Below are 22,759 nucleotides of genomic sequence, written 5' to 3'. Positions count from 1 at the left end.
CATACACACGAATATCAGTAACCCACCCCACCTGACTATTCACTGTCCCTACGGGGTACGACGAGGGTTAATGGTGGCCTCACAGGGGTGTAAACCGACCACAAACACAAAGGGTTAACAATGGGGATAATATCAGAACTGTACAGCAATGCAAGGGTGAATACCCTGCAAGTGTACAGTGGGGGGGGGGGGGGGTGTGGCAGGGTTAGAGCAGGGGTTACCACCAGGGGTTAATCAGGGTAGGGAAAGGGTTACACGGTGGAGCAAGGGTTTGGGGGATCAGGGTGTCCAGTAACATGGCAAGGGTAAGGGGTTACAGGACCAGGGGTGATATGTGAGGGGTAGGTAGGGGCTACACAGGTATACTTAGGCCTTATCCAGGTGGTCATCATGAAGCTGCTCTCGCCCCTGCATCTCTGAGCAGGGGTTACCACCAGGGGTTAATCAGGGTAGGGAAAGGGTTACACGGTGGAGCAAGGGTTTGGGGGATCAGGGTGTCCAGTAACATGGCAAGGGTAAGGGGTTACAGGACCAGGGGTGATATGTGAGGGGTAGGTAGGGGCTACACAGGTATACTTAGGCCTTATCCAGGTGGTCATTATGAAGCTGCTCTCTCCCCTGCATCTCTGAATCTAGTCTGGTTGCAAGAGACCGCACCTCTGGCCGGTTCGGGGTTTTATAGCCCAAAAGCAACCCCCTCCTCCTTCCTCAGGCATGTGACATCATAGTGTGCCTTAGTCCCCCCCTCCTAGTCCCAAAAATGCTGGGAGTAATGGGCATGGCCATGGGGCAGAGGTGTGGAAAAACAGGTTCTCTGATTAGAAGGTCCCCTCACAAACGGTGCCAAAGCGTCTGATTGCTTTGGGCCTGAACAAAAGGGGACTAGATGCTAATCAGCTGTTATCCTACAGGCTATAACAACTCTGTTGATAACAGTTGGAATTGCATATATGCATATATATATATCCACAGATGCTTGGGGGCTCATCTATAAACACATACAAAACCGGGGGTATGAATGGGCAGCAATAAGCCCACATACATACTGTCATGCTGACATAAGTGTATATACATAGACACGTGTGCAAATACATACACACATATCTATATATACACACACCCTCGCATATATCTGGGGCATACAGGGGACATATATAAGGGGGCACATATATATACTAATATAAGGGGGATTATAAGGGGGCACAGCTTCCAGGGACCACATATTTCCCACAGGGGCCACCATGAGCCCCTGGGGATCACCATGGGCATCACCCCATTATGCGGTGGTTAATGTATGCATATATATACCATACATGCCCGCACGTGTTTGCAGGCATGCATGGATATATATGCACACGTCTCAACCGTTCCTCAACAATCCCCCTGTTGTCGGAATATAATACGACAATATAATGGGGGAACGGGTTGAGATATGTTTGCCCCCCTTCAACCCCATCTTTGGTGGAAGTTCAGGAAGAACTGTAGTGCACACTGATCTTTAGGTACTTAGACATCCCCAATCCAGCTTCCTCCGACCTGCCCTTCTGTCTTCTTCTTTAGGATACCACACACCCACAGTCTCTTGGTTAGCTGGTCTTTCTTTAACAGTCTTAGTGTCGGCCACCCCCACTTTGGAGTGACCACACCCCCACAGTCTCTCGGTAATTCTGCCGATCTTCAGGTATCTTCGTCCCCCCCCCAATTCTGGAGTGGGTTCACCCTTACAGTCTTTAACTGGCCTTTCTTTAACAGTCTCTTGGTGTCGGCCACCCCCACTTTGGAGTGACCACACCCCCACAGTCTCTCGGTAATTCTGCCGATCTTCAGGTATCTTCGCCCCCCCCCAGTTCTGGAGCGGGTTCACCCTTACAGTCTTTACCTTTCTATAACAGTCTCTTGGTGTCGGCCACCCCCACTTTGGAGTGACCACACCCCCACAGTCTCTCGGTAATTCTGCCGATCTTCAGGTATCTTCGCCCCCCCCAATTCTGGAGCGGGTTCACCCTTACAGTCTTTGTCCCAACTTTCTTCTATCCAATGTCTGTTTCCATCTTGATGGGTGCGGTTCTCCCGTGGACAGATTAATAGGTCTTTACAAGGCAGGTCAGACTCTTAAGCGGTGATGTCATAGTACCTAAATTCTACTGCGGAGAACACCTCCGCCACACTACACCTCCAGCCCTTCCCTTAAGAACCTCACCGTTCCAGGGTTCAAGGTGGCAAATGAATGATGCCTGTCCCTATCGTGACCTAACCTTATCCCCATTCACACAAAATACATGCCACATCCCTCCCAACACCACCAAATTCCATTAAATGTGTGTACCCATAGAGACTAATGCAACCTGGCATATCTCTACACCTCCAAAGACACAGGTAGGTCGCAGACCCCTGTGTCAATGGGAAACTACTATAGGATGCAAATGTGTACAGCCAAATAATAACTCACCGCAATGCGTTGGGCGAGTTTCCCTGGGTATAGGCTGTCACACATTTGTACCTAAAGTTTCTATGGGTACACAATCAACCAACATAATCAATCAATAAATACAATGTGCTATGGGGTTTCAGGGTAGTACAAGTTATACGTCCCGAACCCTCATAGGAAACAAAGTGTGTCCATACAATATTTGGCCACAGGAACAATGTTTGAGTTATGTCCTGAGCCTCCTCCTCCGGATAGTTCTGTAAAGTTCTGTCTGGTTCTGGTGTATTTGGTCAGTAAGTCCCTTGACCCTCCGATTACGATGACCAGAACCAGAAGAAGTTTCACTGGGTGAAACAAGTGATAAGTTCTTCCACCCGAACGTCTCCCAAGTCTTCCTCCAGAGCCTTAAATAATGCTCCCGCTGGATTGTGGCACAGTCTTCTCTAGAACACCTCTAGGCAGAGGTCGCTTAGTTGCCAAAATCCAGTGGGATCCTCTGGAGCTTCACAACAGTGTCAGGGGGAATAGCTGGTCTCTTCTGTGGCGTCTCCTAGGTTTTTCTTCCGCTCCATATAAAATCACACCTATGGCAGAAGAAAATACCAGGCGCTCCCAGGGGAATTTCTCCCCTAACAGTGCAATTAATGTGAAAATTTCCAGCACCAATACCTTTGACCCATGGGTAGAGAAAGGCATTGAGCTGCCCTTTATCTCACAGGACCCCTCGTTATCCCAACACTGGTGTCTTAACACCGTACCTTCAGAGGATTGCATCCTCTGCTGCACATCCCTCTGCACCAACAGATAAGGATGGCCACCCTACTAGGTTGGGATAACTGGAGTTCTGTGGACAAAGCACCATCTTGTTATTGATGGTACCGCATCCCTGTCCACTCATGTGCACCCAGGCTGACCTCCCCCTGTGATCCCATCCTGTGGGGGCCCGCAGAACCAATGGCATAGTTATGCCCTGGCTCCCCAGGACCCCACAACACAAGAACACAGTCCACACTCTGCTGCCCAACACTCTGCGTCCAATCCCTATGAGAGCTGTGCTACCTGACCGGACTAGAATTAAGTGCGCAACACAACATTACACCAATGTTGTCTGTCCGCCCCAGTCCCCAGCGCAACACAGCCCTACCGAAAACCTGGAGCACAACAGCGTTATCTGTATCGATCCGAGACCCTGGCTGCCCAGAATAAAATCACATCATTCTTTGTGTAGGATTTCCCGTGTGAAATTATCTGCTCGCAAGCCTATACGTTCTCGATCCACAGTATAACACTGTTCCACTGCAAGGGGACACAGAATGAAACAGACAGCAGATGGGACTTACACCACTACATAAATCAGCATGGTGGAACACATTCGTAGACAAGGACTACCACCATCAACATCAAGAAAAACTCACAAACAGATAACAAAAACACACAACATGGACATACACAGGGAACACACGGTGTAACAAATAGTACAGGGGTGTCAAATGTTGCCTAGCCTAGCTTGGCCACTCTGACCCCTCAGCAGCTGGTGATGCTGCCGAGAAGTAACCCCTTTATGGCCAAGCTGACTAGACCCCACTGCCCAATTTGTTACCTGGCTGATACTGTTGGACACATTGCAATTACTTGCACCAGGGCAATTCCTTGCAATGTGTCCTTTGTTCCCACACCTGAAACACGTGACTTGGTTTCCTGTCCTGTGTGTTATGTTCCTATCTGTTTTGCAGTGTCTCGCTATGTGACCTAGGCCACCACAAGCAAAACATCTGATGTTTGCTCTGCATGGCCCAGGTCCATCTACACTGCAGCCGTGCTCCCTTCTCCTGAATTGTTCCATCCTCAGGGACGCACTCTTCACCACAGTTCTTTTTCCCAAAGTCAGGGAAAAATCTCTGTTAGTCTGGACCGGCTTGACCTGATGATTAGACCGGTCACAGACTACTCTCACCCCTTGTGGCCCTGCACAGGGCAACATTTTGGGAGATTCCGACCCTGGCTTTATGGAAAAAGAAAGGGCAGGCACCAACTTGGTGATAACCTGTTGCATGCCAGACATTAGCTGGGACCTTACAGCAACCTGAGCCTTCAATTTGGCTACCGTCACGTCAGTAGAGGCAGTCCGCTCCTTAAAGGCATTGACTTCAGTATAAGACTGAGTCAACTTAGCCTCAATTTCCTCCTTCTGCCTCTGCAGCTCTACTAACTGTGACTCTATATTAGCCACCTGCGCATCTCGGTCAACAGTAGACTGCACATTCTCTGCCAGCTGCGCCTGCAATGTCGAAACCTGGTCCGAATTACTGGCACAGCACTGGCAGTGAATGGCCGGAGGAATTGTCTCCAGCGCAACTTCCTTTGGCTTACAGATGCTAGCCTCAAACGTATGAACGAGTTTGGCTAGCATCCGAAGCCGTTTGGTGGCCTTGTTCAAAACCGTCCGTTTGTTAACACAAAGCTTGTCGTAACTACAAGCCTGTGCTAACAAATCGGACCACAGCATTTCTGCTGACTTGTATGTAGTGGGGAGGATGGGGTTAAATGTGCTGTGTCTGCTCAAGTGTTGCAGTGTGGGGAAGTCCATACTCACCGTTTGATGAGTGTCCATCTTCTCCTTGGCGCCGTATTTCGCAGCTGCTTGGAAGAAGTCCATTTTCCCGGATCGCCTCTTCCCGACCAGCCTGACTTGTACGCCGCTCCCCCGAAGATGGATCTCCTTCAGTGATGTGTCTTCTCCCTTGCAATCACTTGAGCGATGCTTGTTGGTGCTGTACTTTTCCGTGTACCCCAGCGACGGTGACCGTGTAAAGCAAATACAAAAGTATTAATTCACAGAACAATTATAGATTCTCTGCAAAAGATTTTGTTTTAATTCTGGTACTCTAAGGGAAGTATCGCTTCTCCTGTACGAATTATCGGGTCCTAGACGCTCAGACACTCCGCTGACCGCGTCTCTCCTGCCCGCTAATTCACAGTACTAGCGACCCTCAACCTTAAGACCAAAAATAAGCGCAAAATCCACGCAGTGGGCCTGGCTCGCCAATGTAAAGGGGGAATATTGATCACCAATATTTATGCAAATATCGATAATTAATATTCATAAATGGGAGGAGCCATCTAGTGATAACTCCGCCCATTTATGCCTTTATATAATAATAATACTTTCGCTATGCTCTACACTGATCGTTATGCTAGCTGCATGCGCCTTACTAACTAACTATCGCCAATAACTACACGTTACACAGATAGTTACAAGTAACAGTATTTATTACTAACAATACACTACGCACACAATACTAACAATACACAGCACTACAAATATACTAGCAATACAGCACTAAATATACAATCCTAAACTACACTACACATTCCCATATTCCACCCATAAACTAACTAGACAATTCACACATACAAGTAATATTAACAATATCCCACCCATCTGTACTCACTGTCCCTACGGGGTTAACAGTGGCACTGCAAGGGAGTGCAGGCCACAGACACTATAGAATATTTATTACACAATACAATTATATCAGTCTAGCAATACGTTATATCTATATATATTCATGGATCAATGGATATGAATATATATACATATAGACGTACACACCGCAGTACAGAAACAGTACTACAATAAACACAATACAAGCCTAACTACACTACACAATCCCAAATTCCACCCCACATACTATCTATACATTACAATAATACATCATACACACAAATATCAGTAACCCACCCCACCTGACTATTCACTGTCCCTACGGGGTACGACGAGGGTTAATGGTGGCCTCACAGGGGTGTAAACCGACCACAAACACAAAGGGTTAACAATGGGGATAATATCAGAACTGTACAGCAATGCAAGGGTGAATACCCTGCAAGTGTACAGTGGGGGGGGGGGGGTGTGGCAGGGTTAGAGCAGGGGTTACCACCAGGGGTTAATCAGGGTAGGGAAAGGGTTACACGGTGGAGCAAGGGTTTGGGGGATCAGGGTGTCCAGTAACATGGCAAGGGTAAGGGGTTACAGGACCAGGGGTGATATGTGAGGGGTAGGTAGGGGCTACACAGGTATACTTAGGCCTTATCCAGGTGGTCATCATGAAGCTGCTCTCTCCCCTGCATCTCTGAGCAGGGGTTACCACCAGGGGTTAATCAGGGTAGGGAAAGGGTTACACGGTGGAGCAAGGGTTTGGGGGATCAGGGTGTCCAGTAACATGGCAAGGGTAAGGGGTTACAGGACCAGGGGTGATATGTGAGGGGTAGGTAGGGGCTACACAGGTATACTTAGGCCTTATCCAGGTGGTCATCATGAAGCTGCTCTCTCCCCTGCATCTCTGAATCTAGTCTGGTTGCAAGAGACCGCACCTCTGGCCGGTTCGGGGTTTTATAGCCCAAAAGCAACCCCCTCCTCCTTCCTCAGGCATGTGACATCATAGTGTGCCTTAGTCCCCCCCTCCTAGTCCCAAAAATGCTGGGAGTAATGGGCATGGCCATGGGGCAGAGGTGTGGAAAAACAGGTTCTCTGATTAGAAGGTCCCCTCACAAACGGTGCCAAAGCGTCTGATTGCTTTGGGCCTGAACAAAAGGGGACTAGATGCTAATCAGCTGTTATCCTACAGGCTATAACAACTCTGTTGATAACAGTTGGAATTGCATATATGCATATATATATCCACAGATGCTTGGGGGCTCATCTATAAACACATACAAAACCGGGGGTATGAATGGGCAGCAATAAGCCCACATACATACTGTCATGCTGACATAAGTGTATATACATAGACACGTGTGCAAATACATACACACATATCTATATATACACACACCCTCGCATATATCTGGGGCATACAGGGGACATATATAAGGGGGCACATATATATACTAATATAAGGGGGATTATAAGGGGGCACAGCTTCCAGGGGCCACATATTTCCCACAGGGGCCACCATGAGCCCCTGGGGATCACCATGGGCATCACCCCATGATGCGGTGGTTAATGTATGCATATATATACCATACATGCCCGCACGTGTTTGCAGGCATGCATGGATATATATGCACACGTCTCAACCGTTCCTCAACAGGGCGTAATTGCAGTGGGCCCGCAAGACAAATTCTCCAACGCTGAGTAAGCGTCCAAGGTGTCAGTGGTGTGCCCGGAGTTCCAGAAGAAAAGCGGATCTATGCCGTTGCCCAGGGCCACCGTCGGGAAGACAAAGAGTTGGAGAGCGGTGCGGCTCTCAGGAGTGCCTGTGTTTCCTGTGATGGTGTACAAGGTCCTAAAGGGTGCGCCTGGAGTGACCATCCGGGAGAGGTCCGGACTCCAGGCCATGTGATTTCCAGTAGCAACGATTGCAGTAAGGAGTCTGCCGGTGGTTGTGGTACCGCGGGAACTCAGAGAAGACTGGTATAATTGTAAATATGCTGGACAGATATGTGATTTAAAAAGGACTGTCAGATAGTTCCCACCGGATGTGAGACTATGGTGACAACTAGAACCAATGGTGCCAAGTTATCTGCATTGCCTAATGAAAATGTGAAGTTATGTAACGTATGTGATAAGGATGACCCCCCTTTTCCTTTGCAGGCTGTGATAAACGTACAGGAAATTGAGGCAATGCTAGAAGGGGTACTAGGTGCAGATAAGCAGTCTCCCCAGGGTTCTATGGTTAGTGAGCTCCGGTGCAAGATAGACGAAAGTGGTGTGACCTATAATGTGAACCAGGCACCTGAAAGAGAGCCTGAGCAAGTGCAGGTGGGTCTCACTGAGGGGGAGTCTCCAGTGAGAACTATGTCTTGTGGACCTCATGTTACAAATATGTTCATATATGATGTGATGTTGGGCTGTGATATCATTTCGTTGTTGTGGGGTAAGGTAGACACTTCTGCAGATAGTGACGAAACTCCTGCAGAACCTGTACTTGCCCGTTTAAATGAAGGTCTAAGGGAGCTGCACATTGACCGCCGTGGGGAAAGAATATTGCCTATTGAAAACAATGGTGCTGATAAGGTGCAAAATGATTGTGCCAAGTTGGCGGAAATGCGTAATGAAAGTGGGATGTCATGTGAAATATGTGATGATGATAACATGCCTTTTTCGTTGCAGCTTGTGGTCAGTGGAGGAGCGCCCCCTGGTGGTAAAAATGTAAATGATGATGAAGCTTTATTTTCTTCATCTGCTATTTTTCATGAAGAACTATGTAACTTGATCAAGAGATTTGAAGAATTGCATATAAGTAGTGTGGAGCTCAGCTCAGCTCCAACTCAGTGTTTGAATGTGCAAGAAAGGGTAGCAGTCCTAGAGGGTGTATCACACGTACCAGAGGTGGACATGCAGTCTCCACAGTGTTTTATGTGCAATAAAGTAATGTCCCAGGGAGGGATTAACTTGGCAGTGCCCCTAGAGGTCAGCGTTAATAATTACATGAATGACATAGGCGAGGCATGTGCTGTGACCATTAGCAACTCCGAGAGGGAAGCTACCAGGTCAAGGTGTTGCGAAATTCAGGCGGTCACTAGTAGCGACCAGACGACAGTTATACCTGACGTGACGAGAGCCGAGTGGGGAGACGGCAGCCTAGTATCTGAGACCCATACCCAGGCAGGGGTAGATGACCTGACACATCAGTACAGCTGCAATCCAGAAGATTTCTCTCTCTCCACACGGTCCCTAGATATGATACAGAAGGGACTAGCTGTCTTCACAGAGTCACTGAAGAAGACTGCAGTAGACACCACCAAAGTGCTTAAAGGGACCCTGGGTGGAACCCCCACAGGGGGGCCAAAAGAGAATAGTGCTACTCCTACATCGGCTGCAGCAGAGCAGAGTGAAGAGCATCTGGAACAGAAGGTCCTCTCTTTGGCTCAATCCCTTGCAGACGCGCTTGAGGAGCGAGATGAATGTGAGAGGCTGAACAAGCAACTCCGAGCAGAGATAGAAGATCTCATAAGCTCAAAAGATGATGTCGGGAAGAATGTCTGAGTTGAAGAAGTCTAAGCCAGAGCCTGTTAAGAATGGGTCTGGAGATAGTGGCGCCGTGGTGCCGACCAAGGCGGAGAAGACGGAAGATCTTTCTGCTGAGCCCACTGATGGGGCTGATGTGAATACAGAGGCCAAGAGACTCATGGCAATGAGTAGCCAGGACCTGGTCATGAAAGATGTTCCCTCTGCCGTCAGTGCCTTACAGAAAGCCAGCGGTCTGCTGGAGAAGAAATACCAGAAGACAGACGACCAGCATGCAGATGGTGTCTACTACTGTGAGACTGCTCTCCTAGAGCCTAAACGAATTGGTGAACCTTTGGAGGGATTGCCAGAAAACTACGAGTCTGGTGAAGATCCCGATGTCCCCCGTGCCTCCAACCTTGATAAGAAAGAGGATTAGGAGTTAAGAAGGCAAGGATGTGATGCCATGTCCATGAAGGATGAGAAGGCTAATAAAGTGAATGGAGACTCCAAAGAAACAGAGGCCGATGTCTCTTGAAGTGGGAGGAATCCTCAGATGTTCCAGAGACCAAGGATAAGGCGGAAGAGGGGTCTGCTGAAGTGGGAAGAGCCACTGAAGAAGCAGAAGACCCTGAAACTAAGGCCAAATCTGAGGAAACCACTTCTGAAAAAGAAGCGAGCTGGGGCAAGCATGCTCTGCTGAAGGAGCTCAGGAAGGAAAAAAAGGAAGGGTCAGGACACAACCATGACTGGGACCAGTTCAGGCAAGAGTTCCGCAGTCCAAGACAGGACGTGAGGGGCCTGTGCAGAAGCCAGAAAATATAAGAAGAGAGTACATGCTCATGAGGTGGGCAAGAAAATCCCAGAGCCGTGTGAGCTCTGTAATAAACTCATGAGGGTGACAAACCAAGCGCTGTTCTGGGTCTGGCAGAATAAGGGGAAGACGGTAGGCCAGGACGATGCCCGTTCACGAGCATCTGGATGTGATGCTAGTGTTCACCCCTACGGGCTTGAACAAAGGAGGGGGGGGGGGTGTATGTGAGATAGTGACAGATCTCACAGAGGTTACTGGCAAGGAAGGGGTGGATAGTGCGGTCCACACCCCTATTCCACCAGGTGCACAATCAGTCTGGGGATAACAACACAGCCCCAGACTGTCAGTCAGAAAAGAGTGAGATCCTGGAAAGGTGATGTTGCACAGCCTGGGGGCTGGAGGACTTGGGGAGCACAGAGCGACGCCTGGGAATGGGTCGCAGGGTCCCAGTCGGGCGGACTAGAGAGCCCAGCTTCCCCAAGGGACTTTTTATTTGCACAGCCTAAGGGCTGGAGGACTACAAGGTGGGACAAGTCGCATGTACTTCACCTGTGTGAACGGGGCTGGGAGATGAGTCAGGGAATACCTCTGTTTAGTCAGGGCCCAGCCGGGCAGGTATTTATTTTGTTTTGGAGTACGTGGGAACCTCACCCTACCCAGTGGTGTGTAACTGGGCTGTCCTGTATGTGAAGAATTTCAAAATAAATGCAATGTTTGGCCCCTAATCCTGCGGTGGATGAAGATCATTGTGTGAATGACCCCCGGATAAGAGCTAATCCCTACAATAGTTACTAACTTTCTACTACTAAGTAGATTGTAAGTCAGCCTCTTAGAGAAACTTCTCTACATCAGGATTACTTTATCAAGTTCCTGGCAGTTAAATGAAGTCTGGATACATGAAGATGAAATACTGTGCCCTGGGATAACTGATCTGGAACCCACGAGTCTGACAGGACTATTATCCTTAGGCATGTAAACCATGTCCTCCTAAGCCAGAGGAGAGCAATCAATATAACCCTTAATTCATCATCCCTGATGTTCCTCAAGACTGCAGGAATTAAAGAGGTGGGAGGAAAGGGGTTAGCAAAGTATTACCTCCACCTATGGGTTGGAGAATCCACCCCAGGAGTACTTCCTTGGATTCAGTGAGCAGGAAAGCTTTACTTTTCTGTTTGTCCTGGTGCCAGAAAGAACCACCTCTGAGGTTTCCCATTATGCTACTGTGTTGACCATTGAGAGCCCATTCTGATTGCCTCAGCTGCGATCAACTTAGAAAGTCGACCTTCTGGTTTTCTGAGCACCTGATTTGCAGAGCTGAAAGTGAAAGAAAGTCCACGAACCTTCCACTAACCTTTTGTAGCTCCTTTTAAGGGCTTTGATCTTGTGCCTCCTGGTGATTTATGTAAGCTACTGCTGTCCTGTTGTCCTTAAAGAATCCTTACATCCAATTTTTGATCCGAATGCAAGGCTCTTTCCATAGCAAACCTGACAGCTACCAGTTCTTTCAGGTTTCAAGGACCCCAGTAACAATTTTCTTGACCATACACCCTAAAACAACCATTCCCTCAAACCTGAAGGCTTACAATAGTCGTGATAACTATAGGTTTGGTGACTTTCCAGGGAACTCCCTGAGGGAGATTCTCCACACACAGCTATTAGTACATATTCTACATGGTCAGCTGAGAAACTTACATCTTGCACTCCAGGTCAATGCATGCAGCTAGAACCTCCCACTGCAGAGACAGTATGACTTTGAGCCAGAGAACTTCTGTAATGTAGGCTGTTAGAGATCCCAACAGGGTCATAGCCCTCTTGATGTTGGACCCCCAACCATCTGATATGGATGATCTATCCTTTGGATAGATGTAATTTGGTTCTTTAGAACTCAATTTCCAGAACCCATTTGAGTATATCTATGCTGTTATTTAAAGGTGCCTTCCAACAGTTGATTGGAGTGTTTCGCTGGTTCATTGGGTAATTGGCAGCACCTTTACACCACCAGATAATCGCTAACGAGCGTTCCTATGAACGCTTGTTAGCAATTATCTGACAGATTCTCAGCCCATGTAATGGGCCCTTAAATGGGTTGTCCCATGAAAAATATATTCTACAGTTTTCAAATCAGCACCTGGATCTGAATACTTTTGTAATTGTATGTAATTAAAAATTTAGCATGGCCACTGAGTTATTCAATAAAATGTATCTGTATAGCGCAACCTGCTTTTTCCCCCCCCCTATTTCTTTGTTCTGCTCACTGAGAAGGCCGCACATGCTCAGTGCTCATCCTTCAACTGCCTCCTGAGCTGTGATTGGGAGAGCATGGACACGCCTCCTTAGCTGCAGCAGAAAAGACACCTCCCTTGAGCTGTCGGCTTGATATGTCTAGCAGAGCAATGAATGGGGAGATCTCTGGATCCATGTGAGGTACAGGGCTGGTTCTGGGTTTGTTAGAAAGAGATTGTTGTGCACTATACAATGTTCGATTGTCATTTTTTACGTTAGTCATGGGATAACCCCTTTAAGTCATCAATTTGTAACTCTCATAAAACCTGTTTAAGGCATAACATTCTGCTCTCTCTTGAAAATACATGCATAGATGCGTTTGAATACAAAAATATTCATTTTTACATTGTAGCATATCATCAAGTTTCATCGTGCCTCAAAAGCAAATAAGAAGCCCATGCAGCTACCTCGATCAATGGTGAAATCTTTGCTTTACCAGATTATGGATGGAATTCATTATCTACATGCAAACTGGGTACTTCATCGAGATCTGGTAGGCAGTCACAGTGCAGATATGACTATTACATGTTGCTTTATCGAAATTAAGATTAGAATATAAAAAGTGCTTATTATCAATGTGAAAATTTGTGTTACTGTTAGTGGCTGTACAGGGAGTGCAGAATTATTAGGCAAGTTGTATTTTTGAGGATTAATTTTATTATTGAACAACAACCATGTTCTCAATGAACCCAAAAAACTCATTAATATCAAAGCTGAATATTTTTGGAAGTAGTTTTTAGTTTGTTTTTAGTTTAGCTATTTTAGGGGGATATCTGTGTGTGCAGGTGACTATTACTGTGCATAATTATTAGGCAACTTAACAAAAAAATAATATATACCCATTTCAATTATTTATTTTTACCAGTGAAACCAATATAACATCTCAACATTCACAAATATACATTTCTGACATTCAAAAACAAAACAAAAACAAATCAGTGACCAATATAGCCACCTTTCTTTGCAAGGACACTCAAAAGCCTGCCATCCATGGATTCTGTCAGTGTTTTGATCTGTTCACCATCAACATTGCGTGCAGCAGCAACCACAGCCTCCCAGACACTGTTCAGAGAGGTGTACTGTTTTCCCTCCTTGTAAATCTCACATTTGATGATGGACCACAGGTTCTCAATGGGGTTCAGATCAGGTGAACAAGGAGGCCATGTCATTAGATTTTCTTCTTTTATACCCTTTCTTGCCAGCCACGCTGTGGAGTACTTGGACGCGTGTGATGGAGCATTGTCCTGCATGAAAATCATGTTTTTCTTGAAGGATGCAGACTTCTTCCTGTACCACTGCTTGAAGAAGGTGTCTTCCAGAAACTGGCAGTAGGACTGGGAGTTGAGCTTGACTCCATCCTCAACCCGAAAAGGCCCCACAAGCTCATCTTTGATGATACCAGCCCAAACCAGTACTCCACCTCCACCTTGCTGGCGTCTGAGTCGGACTGGAGCTCTCTGCCCTTTACCAATCCAGCCACGGGCCCATCCATCTGGCCCATCAAGACTCACTCTGATTTCATTAGTCCATAAAAACTTAGAAAAATCAGTCTTGAGATATTTCTTGGCCCAGTCTTGACGTTTCAGCTTGTGTGTCTTGTTCAGTGGTGGTCGTCTTTCAGCCTTTCTTACCTTGGCCATGTCTCTGAGTATTGCACACCTTGTGCTTTTGGGCACTCCAGTGATGTTGCAGCTCTGAAATATGGCCAAACTGGTGGCAAGTGGCATGCTTGACTTTTCTCAGTTCATGGGCAGTTATTTTGCGCCTTGGTTTTTCCACACGCTTCTTGCGACCCTGTTGACTATTTTGAATGAAACGCTTGATTGTTCGATGATCACGCTTCAGAAGCTTTGCAATTTTAAGAGTGCTGGATCCCTCTGCAAGATATCTCACTATTTTTGACTTTTCTGAGCCTGTCAAGTCCTTCTTTTGACCCATTTTGCCTAATAATAATAATTATGCACACCTGATATAGGGTGTTGATGTCATTAGACCACACCCCTTCTCATTACAGAGATGCACATCACCTAATATGCTTAATTGGTAGTAGGCTTTCGAGCCTATACAGCTTGGAGTAAGACAACATGCATAAAGTGGATGATGTGGTCAAAATACTCATTTGCCTAATAATTCTGTACAGGGTGTATATTATAGTTTTAAGGATTTGCTTAGTATGTACTCACATGAATGTGAATCTCGTTCAAAGAATTTATGGGGTATTCCCACAACCACCATTTATCACCAAGCCACAGGATAGGCTGTAAATGTCATATCACTGGGATGCTAGTGCTGGAACCCTCACCAGTAAATAGAACAGGGGTCCCATGCTCCCCCCATTTCTCCTCACTGTAAAACTTTGAACAAGTTTGAATGGAGCTTGGCTATATTTGTCAGTCCCTCAGGCTTTAAATGGAGAGGCAGCTTACTCCATCTCTGCCCTTTTCAAACTCCTCTCTGCTTGTGTGCCCTTTAAAATAAATGTATATTCAGATAATAACCTATAATTAAATTCTGATTATTTTCGATTACTTTTGATGTGACCAGCTATAGAAGAAAAGTTTTAAATCTAGCCACAGCAGCACGTACAATAAGATGACATTTCCTGATTTCTGCATATTTCCTGTCCACTTTGCTGCATAGATTAAAACAGAACACAAATAGTGACAGCTCTGTTATGCTGCTGTATTACACAGGCCAATTGAGCAAGCAATTGTCAGGAGGGAACCATTCCCTCACGCAAATCGCTTGCTTGCTAGTGGAGGAGACACCGGCCATTACATGCAGCGATCTCCTCCACAGCATAGTGATCGCTATTAGACACCACGATCTGCCGCCAACAAACAATGATTTTTAGGTGTACTTAAAAATCACAATTGCCCGATGAACGAGCGTTTGTGCTTTCATCAGGCCATCATCGGCAATATTACACTGCAAGATGATCGCTAACGAGCGTTCTTACAAATGCTTGTTAGCAATCATCTACCTAAAAAAAAAACTTTAAAAAAATACAGCCTTTAAAGGGAACCTGTCATCAACTTCATGCTGACCTCACTGAGGGCAGCATAAAATAGTGACAGAAATGCTGATTTCAGCGGTGTGTCACTCATGAGCTAAAAGTAAGTGGTTGCCGAGAACCAACATCACAATCATTGCAGCACAGGCCTTGAAAAGAGCCAAATCTACTTGAGAAGAATCCTGGTTATTCATAATCTCCTGCTCTCCCCACCCATCTGCTGATGATTGGCAGTTCTCTCCTACAGAGAAAGGGAGAAAACTAGGTAGAAGACGGTCAGTCATCAGCAGGTGGGCAGGGAGAGCAGGAATTCATGAATAACCAGGACTCTTCTCAGGTGGCCGGGACTCTTTTCCAGGCCTAGTCTGCAATGATTGTGATGTTGGTTCGCAGCAACCACTTACTTTTAACTTATAAATGAGAGATCGCTGAAATCAACTAACCTGTCTATACTTTATACTGCCGATTGTATGGGCAGCATAAAGTTGATGACAGGTTCCCTTTTAATAAGTCAAGACATTAACACTATGAAGATAAAAAACAACAATTTTAACATTATTTTATGGGATTAATGTTTACTGCATTCACTGTGTGGTATAAGTAATATGATAACTTTATTCTATGGGTACAATTATGTTGATGCCAAATTTATGTAGTTTTTATTATGTTATATTACTTGCACAATAAAAACGCTTGTTTTTACAAAATAATCTGTTTTTGTGTCGCTGCATTCAAAGACCCAGAACATTTTTATTTTTCGGACAACATAACCATGTGAGGACTAATATATTAGATATTCCTCTTTGATGCCGTGATCTGGGCAGTAGTAAATGTCTGGGTAGCATAATTAAAGCAAAGGGGTGATTAGATGGGCAAGCACTCATCTCACTACTTTTCTGGAAAAAGACTCACCACTACCACCGCCGTTGTCACCACCGTCCATGTAACCTTCCCCCTGGGGTCATAAGAGTGGATTTTTTTTTTCTCTTTTCCCTGTAACCTGTCAGCTCTTCCCCTGCCTTCCATCTCCTTCTTGTGACTAGCTGTAATCACAGTCAGCTGAAGGGGGAGGGCTTTAACCCTTCATATCATGGCTATGTAGCAGCCAGAGATATGAGCCTGGTCTTCTTTCAAAGCTGATAATCTAAGCTTTAAATCATGACCAGAAGCATTAGCTGCTATAGGTAGGGAGAAATAGCCTTTAGTAACTGAGTTGGGAGTGAAAGCAACTGAAACCTGCTTTTACTTTTTTTCTTTTTAGCTAATGTTTAGATTCTGGTCTTAGATTGCCAACTTTAAAAAAGCAGATCCATAACTCTAGCTGTTACACAGCCAAAGATATGAAATGTTAAAGCTGCCTTCCCCCCACCTTGCTCTGCTGCACATGCTTTGCTCAGGCTGAACTGTAAGTTTATTTTCTCAAAGCCCGAGCAAAGCTCTGGCAAAACTGTTAGGGGTTTATTTTACTAATGTTTCTCTGACAAACAACTCCCATTCATTGCAGCTGCCATAAAGCGCATACACTATGGCAAGAAGGATGTGCCTCTTCAATATGACCGCTCCCTCGGAAGTTTGTAAAAATGAAGGTTAAAAAAGCTAAAACGTTAAAAATATTATTTTTCTTATTTACATGCTGAAATATAATTTAACCAAAATTAATACATTCCCTTTAAAATGTAAGGAAATCTATTCTGATTAGTGCATCAAAGGTTGATGCATACAAACAGGTGGTGAGTTGAGGTTTGAGTAGCTTCCAGCATTTTCTGATTTTGAAATCACGCCAAGGTTTTAAACAAATTAACTTGCATACATGAAGAGTTCTCATGTCACACCCCAAATATTACTATGAAAACTTGGCTAAGTATCTGCTGCCTAAGCTTTTTGAGAGGCAGTCACAAACAGGTTTTCTGGTAGTTTGATTCTGATGGCCTAATCACGGAAAAAAGGTACAAAACATCCTGCATGATACAATGGTAAATATGCGGATATGCATGGCTACATTTATAAAGTTACTGAAAATAATGCACTAAAACAATAGATGCATACATAATATATGGACTCAGCCCTCATTCTAATGATAAAATCTGAGACTCTTAGCCAATATATTTTGATCAAAACACATCTGTGCCCACCTACCTGCGCCAAGGTGGGCTCAGTCAGGCAGGTCCTACTCGAAACCTACCTATTCCGTATGGGCATCTATATTCAGTAGAGCAGAGCCTGCACATATAGTGTGTTGCTCCTAATTGCCTCTGTGTGCACCAAGCAACCGATAAGAGGAGGAGGAGCACACACAGCTATATGTACCACCTTAATCAAGGTCACCTATTAGATAGGTGGGGCAAAAGTGCACAAGAATGCTACTTCCAAGATAGATGCGCATTCACACCTGAAGGTGCCACTCCTTCAAGACAAATAAAAAATAATGAAATATCATGGAAAAAAAGATACTAAACATCCTGCATGATATGATAGTAAATATGCGGATGTATAATCTTATAGGTAGCAGTGCTGCAGTAACCAGGCATGACCACTACAGTGTACTGTACTGTACTGTGTTATGAAAAAGAATAAACGTTTAGAAGAGAATTAACTCTGTTTAGGCTGTTTCTTGTGCTTTAAATATAAGGTGCTCACTTTTATCTATTTCTTGGCCTTTTTAATGATGTTTTGTTTTGTGGAGACACATACACAGAAGGCATCTCAATCTACTGATTTGACTACCTCAGGTACATACTATATACTTTAGATAAAAATATTGTAACATTGTATTCCTTTTTTTTTTATCTCTCGAGTTTCAGAAATTAAAAGGGTTGTCTCACTTCAGCAAATTGCATTTATCGTGTAGTCAAAGTTATTACAAGTCACTTACTATTGTACTGTGATTGTCCATATTGCCTCCTTTGCTTGCTTGATTAATTTTTCCATCACATTATACACTGCTTGTATTCAGGGGTTACAGACCACCCTGCAATCCAGCAGTGCCTGCACACTATAGGAAAAGGCGCCAGGCTCCCTGGTGGCCAGAACCAAGGGAGTGCACATAGGCTGGCGCTTTTTCCTATAGTGTGCTAGCACGGCCACCGCTGCTGGATTGCACAGTGGTCGTAACCCCGGGATATGAACAGTGTATAATGTGATGGAAAAATGAATCTAGTACCTTGTAATAACTTTGTCTATGTAATAAATGCCATTTGCTGAAGTGAGACAACCTCTTTAAAGCATAAAAGCATATTTCTGTTTTTTATGGATGCAGCCATCTTTCCAGTTGCCTGAAAGAAAATTTTATCTGATCACCAAGTCAGTGATCAGTTTGATAAAAGGTCAACATAATGGCCCACTCGAATCAACCGATATTAAATTATATGCTGTTAAATATGTGGTTAATAGTTGCTGAACAGAATTCAGTTGAGTAACAGTTGTGAGTCTGCAGTGTTCTAGAAGAGAAGCACTAATCAACTATTCACCACCCTCACTATTCACTGAAATTTTCTGTGTATGAAGACAGATACACAATATGTGTTCCGGCCAATCAGTGGAGCAGCAGTGACCCACTTCGGTCAGTGATTTGGAAGCAGAGACGAGCAGGACCCAGGGAGTGTCAAAATAAAAGTGGATGAGAGATTGAAAGAGGTGAGTATGATTTCCTTAATTTTTTTTAAGGCCCAAAGTAGCATAAAAAAACTATCAGCAGGACAACCCCTTTAACCCTTTTCTGCCAATGATATATCTCAAGGAGGAGGCGGATAAATGCCTGGTATGGGAGCCAGGCCAACACAATAGTTGGGAGGCCATTAAAAAGACCTGGCCTCGTTGCCGGGGAGCTGCCTCACTGCTGCAGCAAAAAACATTAACCCAGTGGGATGTGAAAGACATATACTGTCCCTGCCCGTAAGAGCTGCTTTAGGTGTTCACTGTAGTGTGATCATTGCCGCAGAGCAAGAATCGCAGGGAGCGGCAGACATTGTCCACGGCTTGCTTTTTTGAGAGAAATAATGCAGGCTAGGTATCTTCCAGCAAAGCTGAGCACATGCCATCAGCTGACTTGAAAGCAGTAGACTCAACTAAATGGTACGGCGGCAAGTGAACCACCAGTAACTTGGCTAGGTGGGAATTAAGCTTGCGCACCAGTGGATTGCTGGACGTGCAGAGTTGTTTCCTGGCCACGCATTCCATTATCAAAGGCTGATGATGGAGCGGAGAAGAAGTCTGAGCAGGAGAAGCAGAAAGGGATGATGACGGTGTGAAAGACTCCGTACTTCCTGTGGATGCAACCTGGATGCCGCAAGGGGGACCGGGAGAAGGAGGGAACTATTGTTGCTGACTGCCACCGTTGCTTGCCCGTGGGATGGGGTGATGCTACTTCTTGTGGTTCAATAGAGCCTGCATTTGTGTTTGCCTGCCCACGTCTTATTTTGTTCTTGCACGGCTTGCACAGGGCAATGCTTCTGGCGGCATAGAGAAAAGCTACCAGACAGGAGATACTTGCGCAGAGCTAGCGGCAACTGAGCTTGGCTTAGCTGTGGCACGTTTTGGGCCTAACCCTTCCACAGTGTTAGCGGCATCACCAGATCCCGAAGCAGACACCATCATTCTCCTCCTCGGATGTTGCCTCCTCCTCGGCACACAGGTCCTGACCGGCACACAATCGTCATCGTCCCTCTTCCTGCTGCTTCTATCAGACTGTGGGATATCATGATGGGTTCTTTGGCCCCTCCCCTCTGCTCTGCATTTGCCACGACTGCCACTGTTGCTGCCCCCAAAACTGCCACTACGGGTGCCACTACTACTACCACCAACACGGCTATGCCTGGGGTCTGCAAACTACAGCTTGCAGCGGTTTTATGTCCCGTCACAAAACTGAATACTGACAGAACGGAAGACATCCTGATGCATCCTGAACGGATCTCTTTTAATTCAGAATGCATAAGGACTAAACGGAAACGTTTTTTTCCGGTATTGAGATCCTCTGCCGGATCTCCATACTGGAAAACAACAATACAAGTGTGAAAGTAGCCTGTTCCCTATCAGTATGTCTTTGGAGTGTGGGAGGAAACCAGAGAACCAGGGAAAATCACGCAAACACAGGGAGAACATATAAACTCCATGCAGATGTTGTCCTTGGTCGGATTCGAACCTAGGACTCCAGCACTGCAAAGCACCAGTGCTATAACCGTACATGTGACATTTCGGCTACACCTTAACCTTCATCAAGCATACATACAACAGAAGTGCACAAGCTTATATACCCATGTGACTTGATGTCACAACCGTGACACAGGAAGTGCATCGAAGTGCACTTCAGCGAAAATCAAATGTGTACCAATGAGCATAAGTACCTAGACATCCTACATGCTGATTGCATCTTTATTAATATTTATATATATTATTAGGCAATCACTAGATGTCATGACAGAGGAATCTGTGTCCTATTGCACATGGCGGATGAACTTGGTGCGTACAGTATGTGATGTGCATGTCCACATCGGCGCAAGCCGATCTGTACCACATAGTGTACACAATGAATTTATCCATCATGTGCGATAGGACACAGGTACCTCTGCCATGATATCGCATTTTTATTAATTTTCATATATATTATTACACAATCAGCATGTGGGATGTCTAGGTACTTGTGTTCATTGGTACACATTAGATTTTTTTGCTGAAGTGCAATGCGATGCACTTCCTGTGTCACATAGGTATGTAGGTTTGTGCACTTCTGTTGTATGTATGCTTGATGAAGACTAAGGTGTAGCCGAAACATCACATGTACCATGATTGTTACAATATGGATTAAAAGAACACTTTATTTCACCATTACCTAATTGGGTGCTGCCTGTATTTCTTCATTATTGGTGCTGCTACTGGGTCTTTCGGAATCCTTCTGTAGCACTGACATTTTTGAGCCTAAATGTACACAGTTACACAAAGTATGGAACGGTTTACAAATCTGCTTTCTGGAAATTAAACCACAAAAACGGATCAATGGGACTAATATCATAAAATATATAGAAATTTTTATTAATCAAAATTCATAATATAGATCAGACATTGGAAAGAAGGATGACACTATGGCAATTTGATACAGAAAAATACATGGGGCACATTACCAGGCAATGTCCATCAGAATCATTATTTTAACATCAATATGGCTCTAAGAATACACTGTCCTATGAGGGAATATCTCTCAATGAAGGCCTACTATGATATTAATGATAAGTTTTTATGACCTCTTTGTAATTTAGAAATAAGGTTTATTAGATGACCACCACCAAGTGAAACTGAAAGTAGAATTCACAAAGCTAGAAAAATGGTTAACCCTTTTTGACAGAACAGCGCAATATTTTAATAAAGACTAATTTAAAAATATATTTTTAGCCCACAATGAGCAAAATGCCATCATAACAAAAAATGCCCCCAAACTGCCTTTAATGTTTCTCTTCTGTGTACTTTTATTTTTAGTTATTTGTGTTCCTAGAAATATAATTTTTTGGTGAAGTGGAATACTGAGAAATATGTTGGAAAAGTAATAAATATTGTGTGTATGTATAGCTATGAAAATAGTCAGATATGGGTCAGGTCAGATTTATTCTGATTCTGGTAATGAAATACGTATTTTTCAGCCTAAAAATGTCATTTCATTTGATAAATATGTACAACCTGTTTTTGTATATTGCATACTACATTCTATACTATGTAAATGTAATGTAATATGGAACTCTGGGTCACAGGTGCCTCCTCATTTGCAAGGGATGGGAGTCTCATGATTCATATTTCCCATAGATGTTTGTGTTTTTATTTCGAATAAGCACTAAAGAAATGCAGGTGCAAAAAAAAAAAACACCACTAAAAACACAAAAGTGCAGAAAGACGCCAGAAAAAGAACATAAGCCTTTTTTAAATGTCATTTTTCCCCTATTTAGAAAGTCATGTGAAAATGCTAAATAGTGTGTCTTATAATCCAAAGAATATGGCCAACTGCCTCCTTTCCCCTGTTTCTTCCACTCTTCTACCCCTTTACAATCTGCTTATTGTCAAATATGTTTCTGGCAATTAGGCATATTTCTGGTGCAGATTGCGGTGCAAAGGTTCACGCCAGGTCCAAAAAAAATGGAAGTGGTGTGGGCAGGGAAGGGGACGGGCCGGCAGCCATGTCTCATTTATCATTTTCTATGCCTGTTTTAGATGTAGAAAATGGTCTAAATGGTCTAGACTGGATACGTCAGTTACTGTATGTAGAGGCCTGCGCTTATTCATAACTTCGGTGGA

The 22,759-nt window shown here is 44.7% G+C and overlaps 1 protein-coding gene across 1 annotated transcript in view; it reads left to right on the top strand.

Moving 5' to 3' along the window:
• CDK19 (cyclin dependent kinase 19) overlaps positions 1-22,759 on the top strand; it is a 238,813-nt gene that overhangs the window by 109,560 nt on the left and 106,494 nt on the right. The window contains exon 4 of the mRNA XM_040428878.1: positions 12,827-12,967. Within this exon, the coding sequence (XP_040284812.1) occupies positions 12,827-12,967 (141 nt within the window). The remainder of the gene's footprint in view (positions 1-12,826; positions 12,968-22,759) is intronic.

This window comes from Bufo bufo, chromosome 4, assembly GCF_905171765.1.
Source record: "Bufo bufo chromosome 4, aBufBuf1.1, whole genome shotgun sequence".
Lineage (NCBI taxonomy): Eukaryota > Metazoa > Chordata > Amphibia > Anura > Bufonidae > Bufo > Bufo bufo.
The sequence above is the reverse complement of the archived record's forward strand: the minus strand, read 5'-3'. Positions and strand labels throughout refer to the sequence as shown.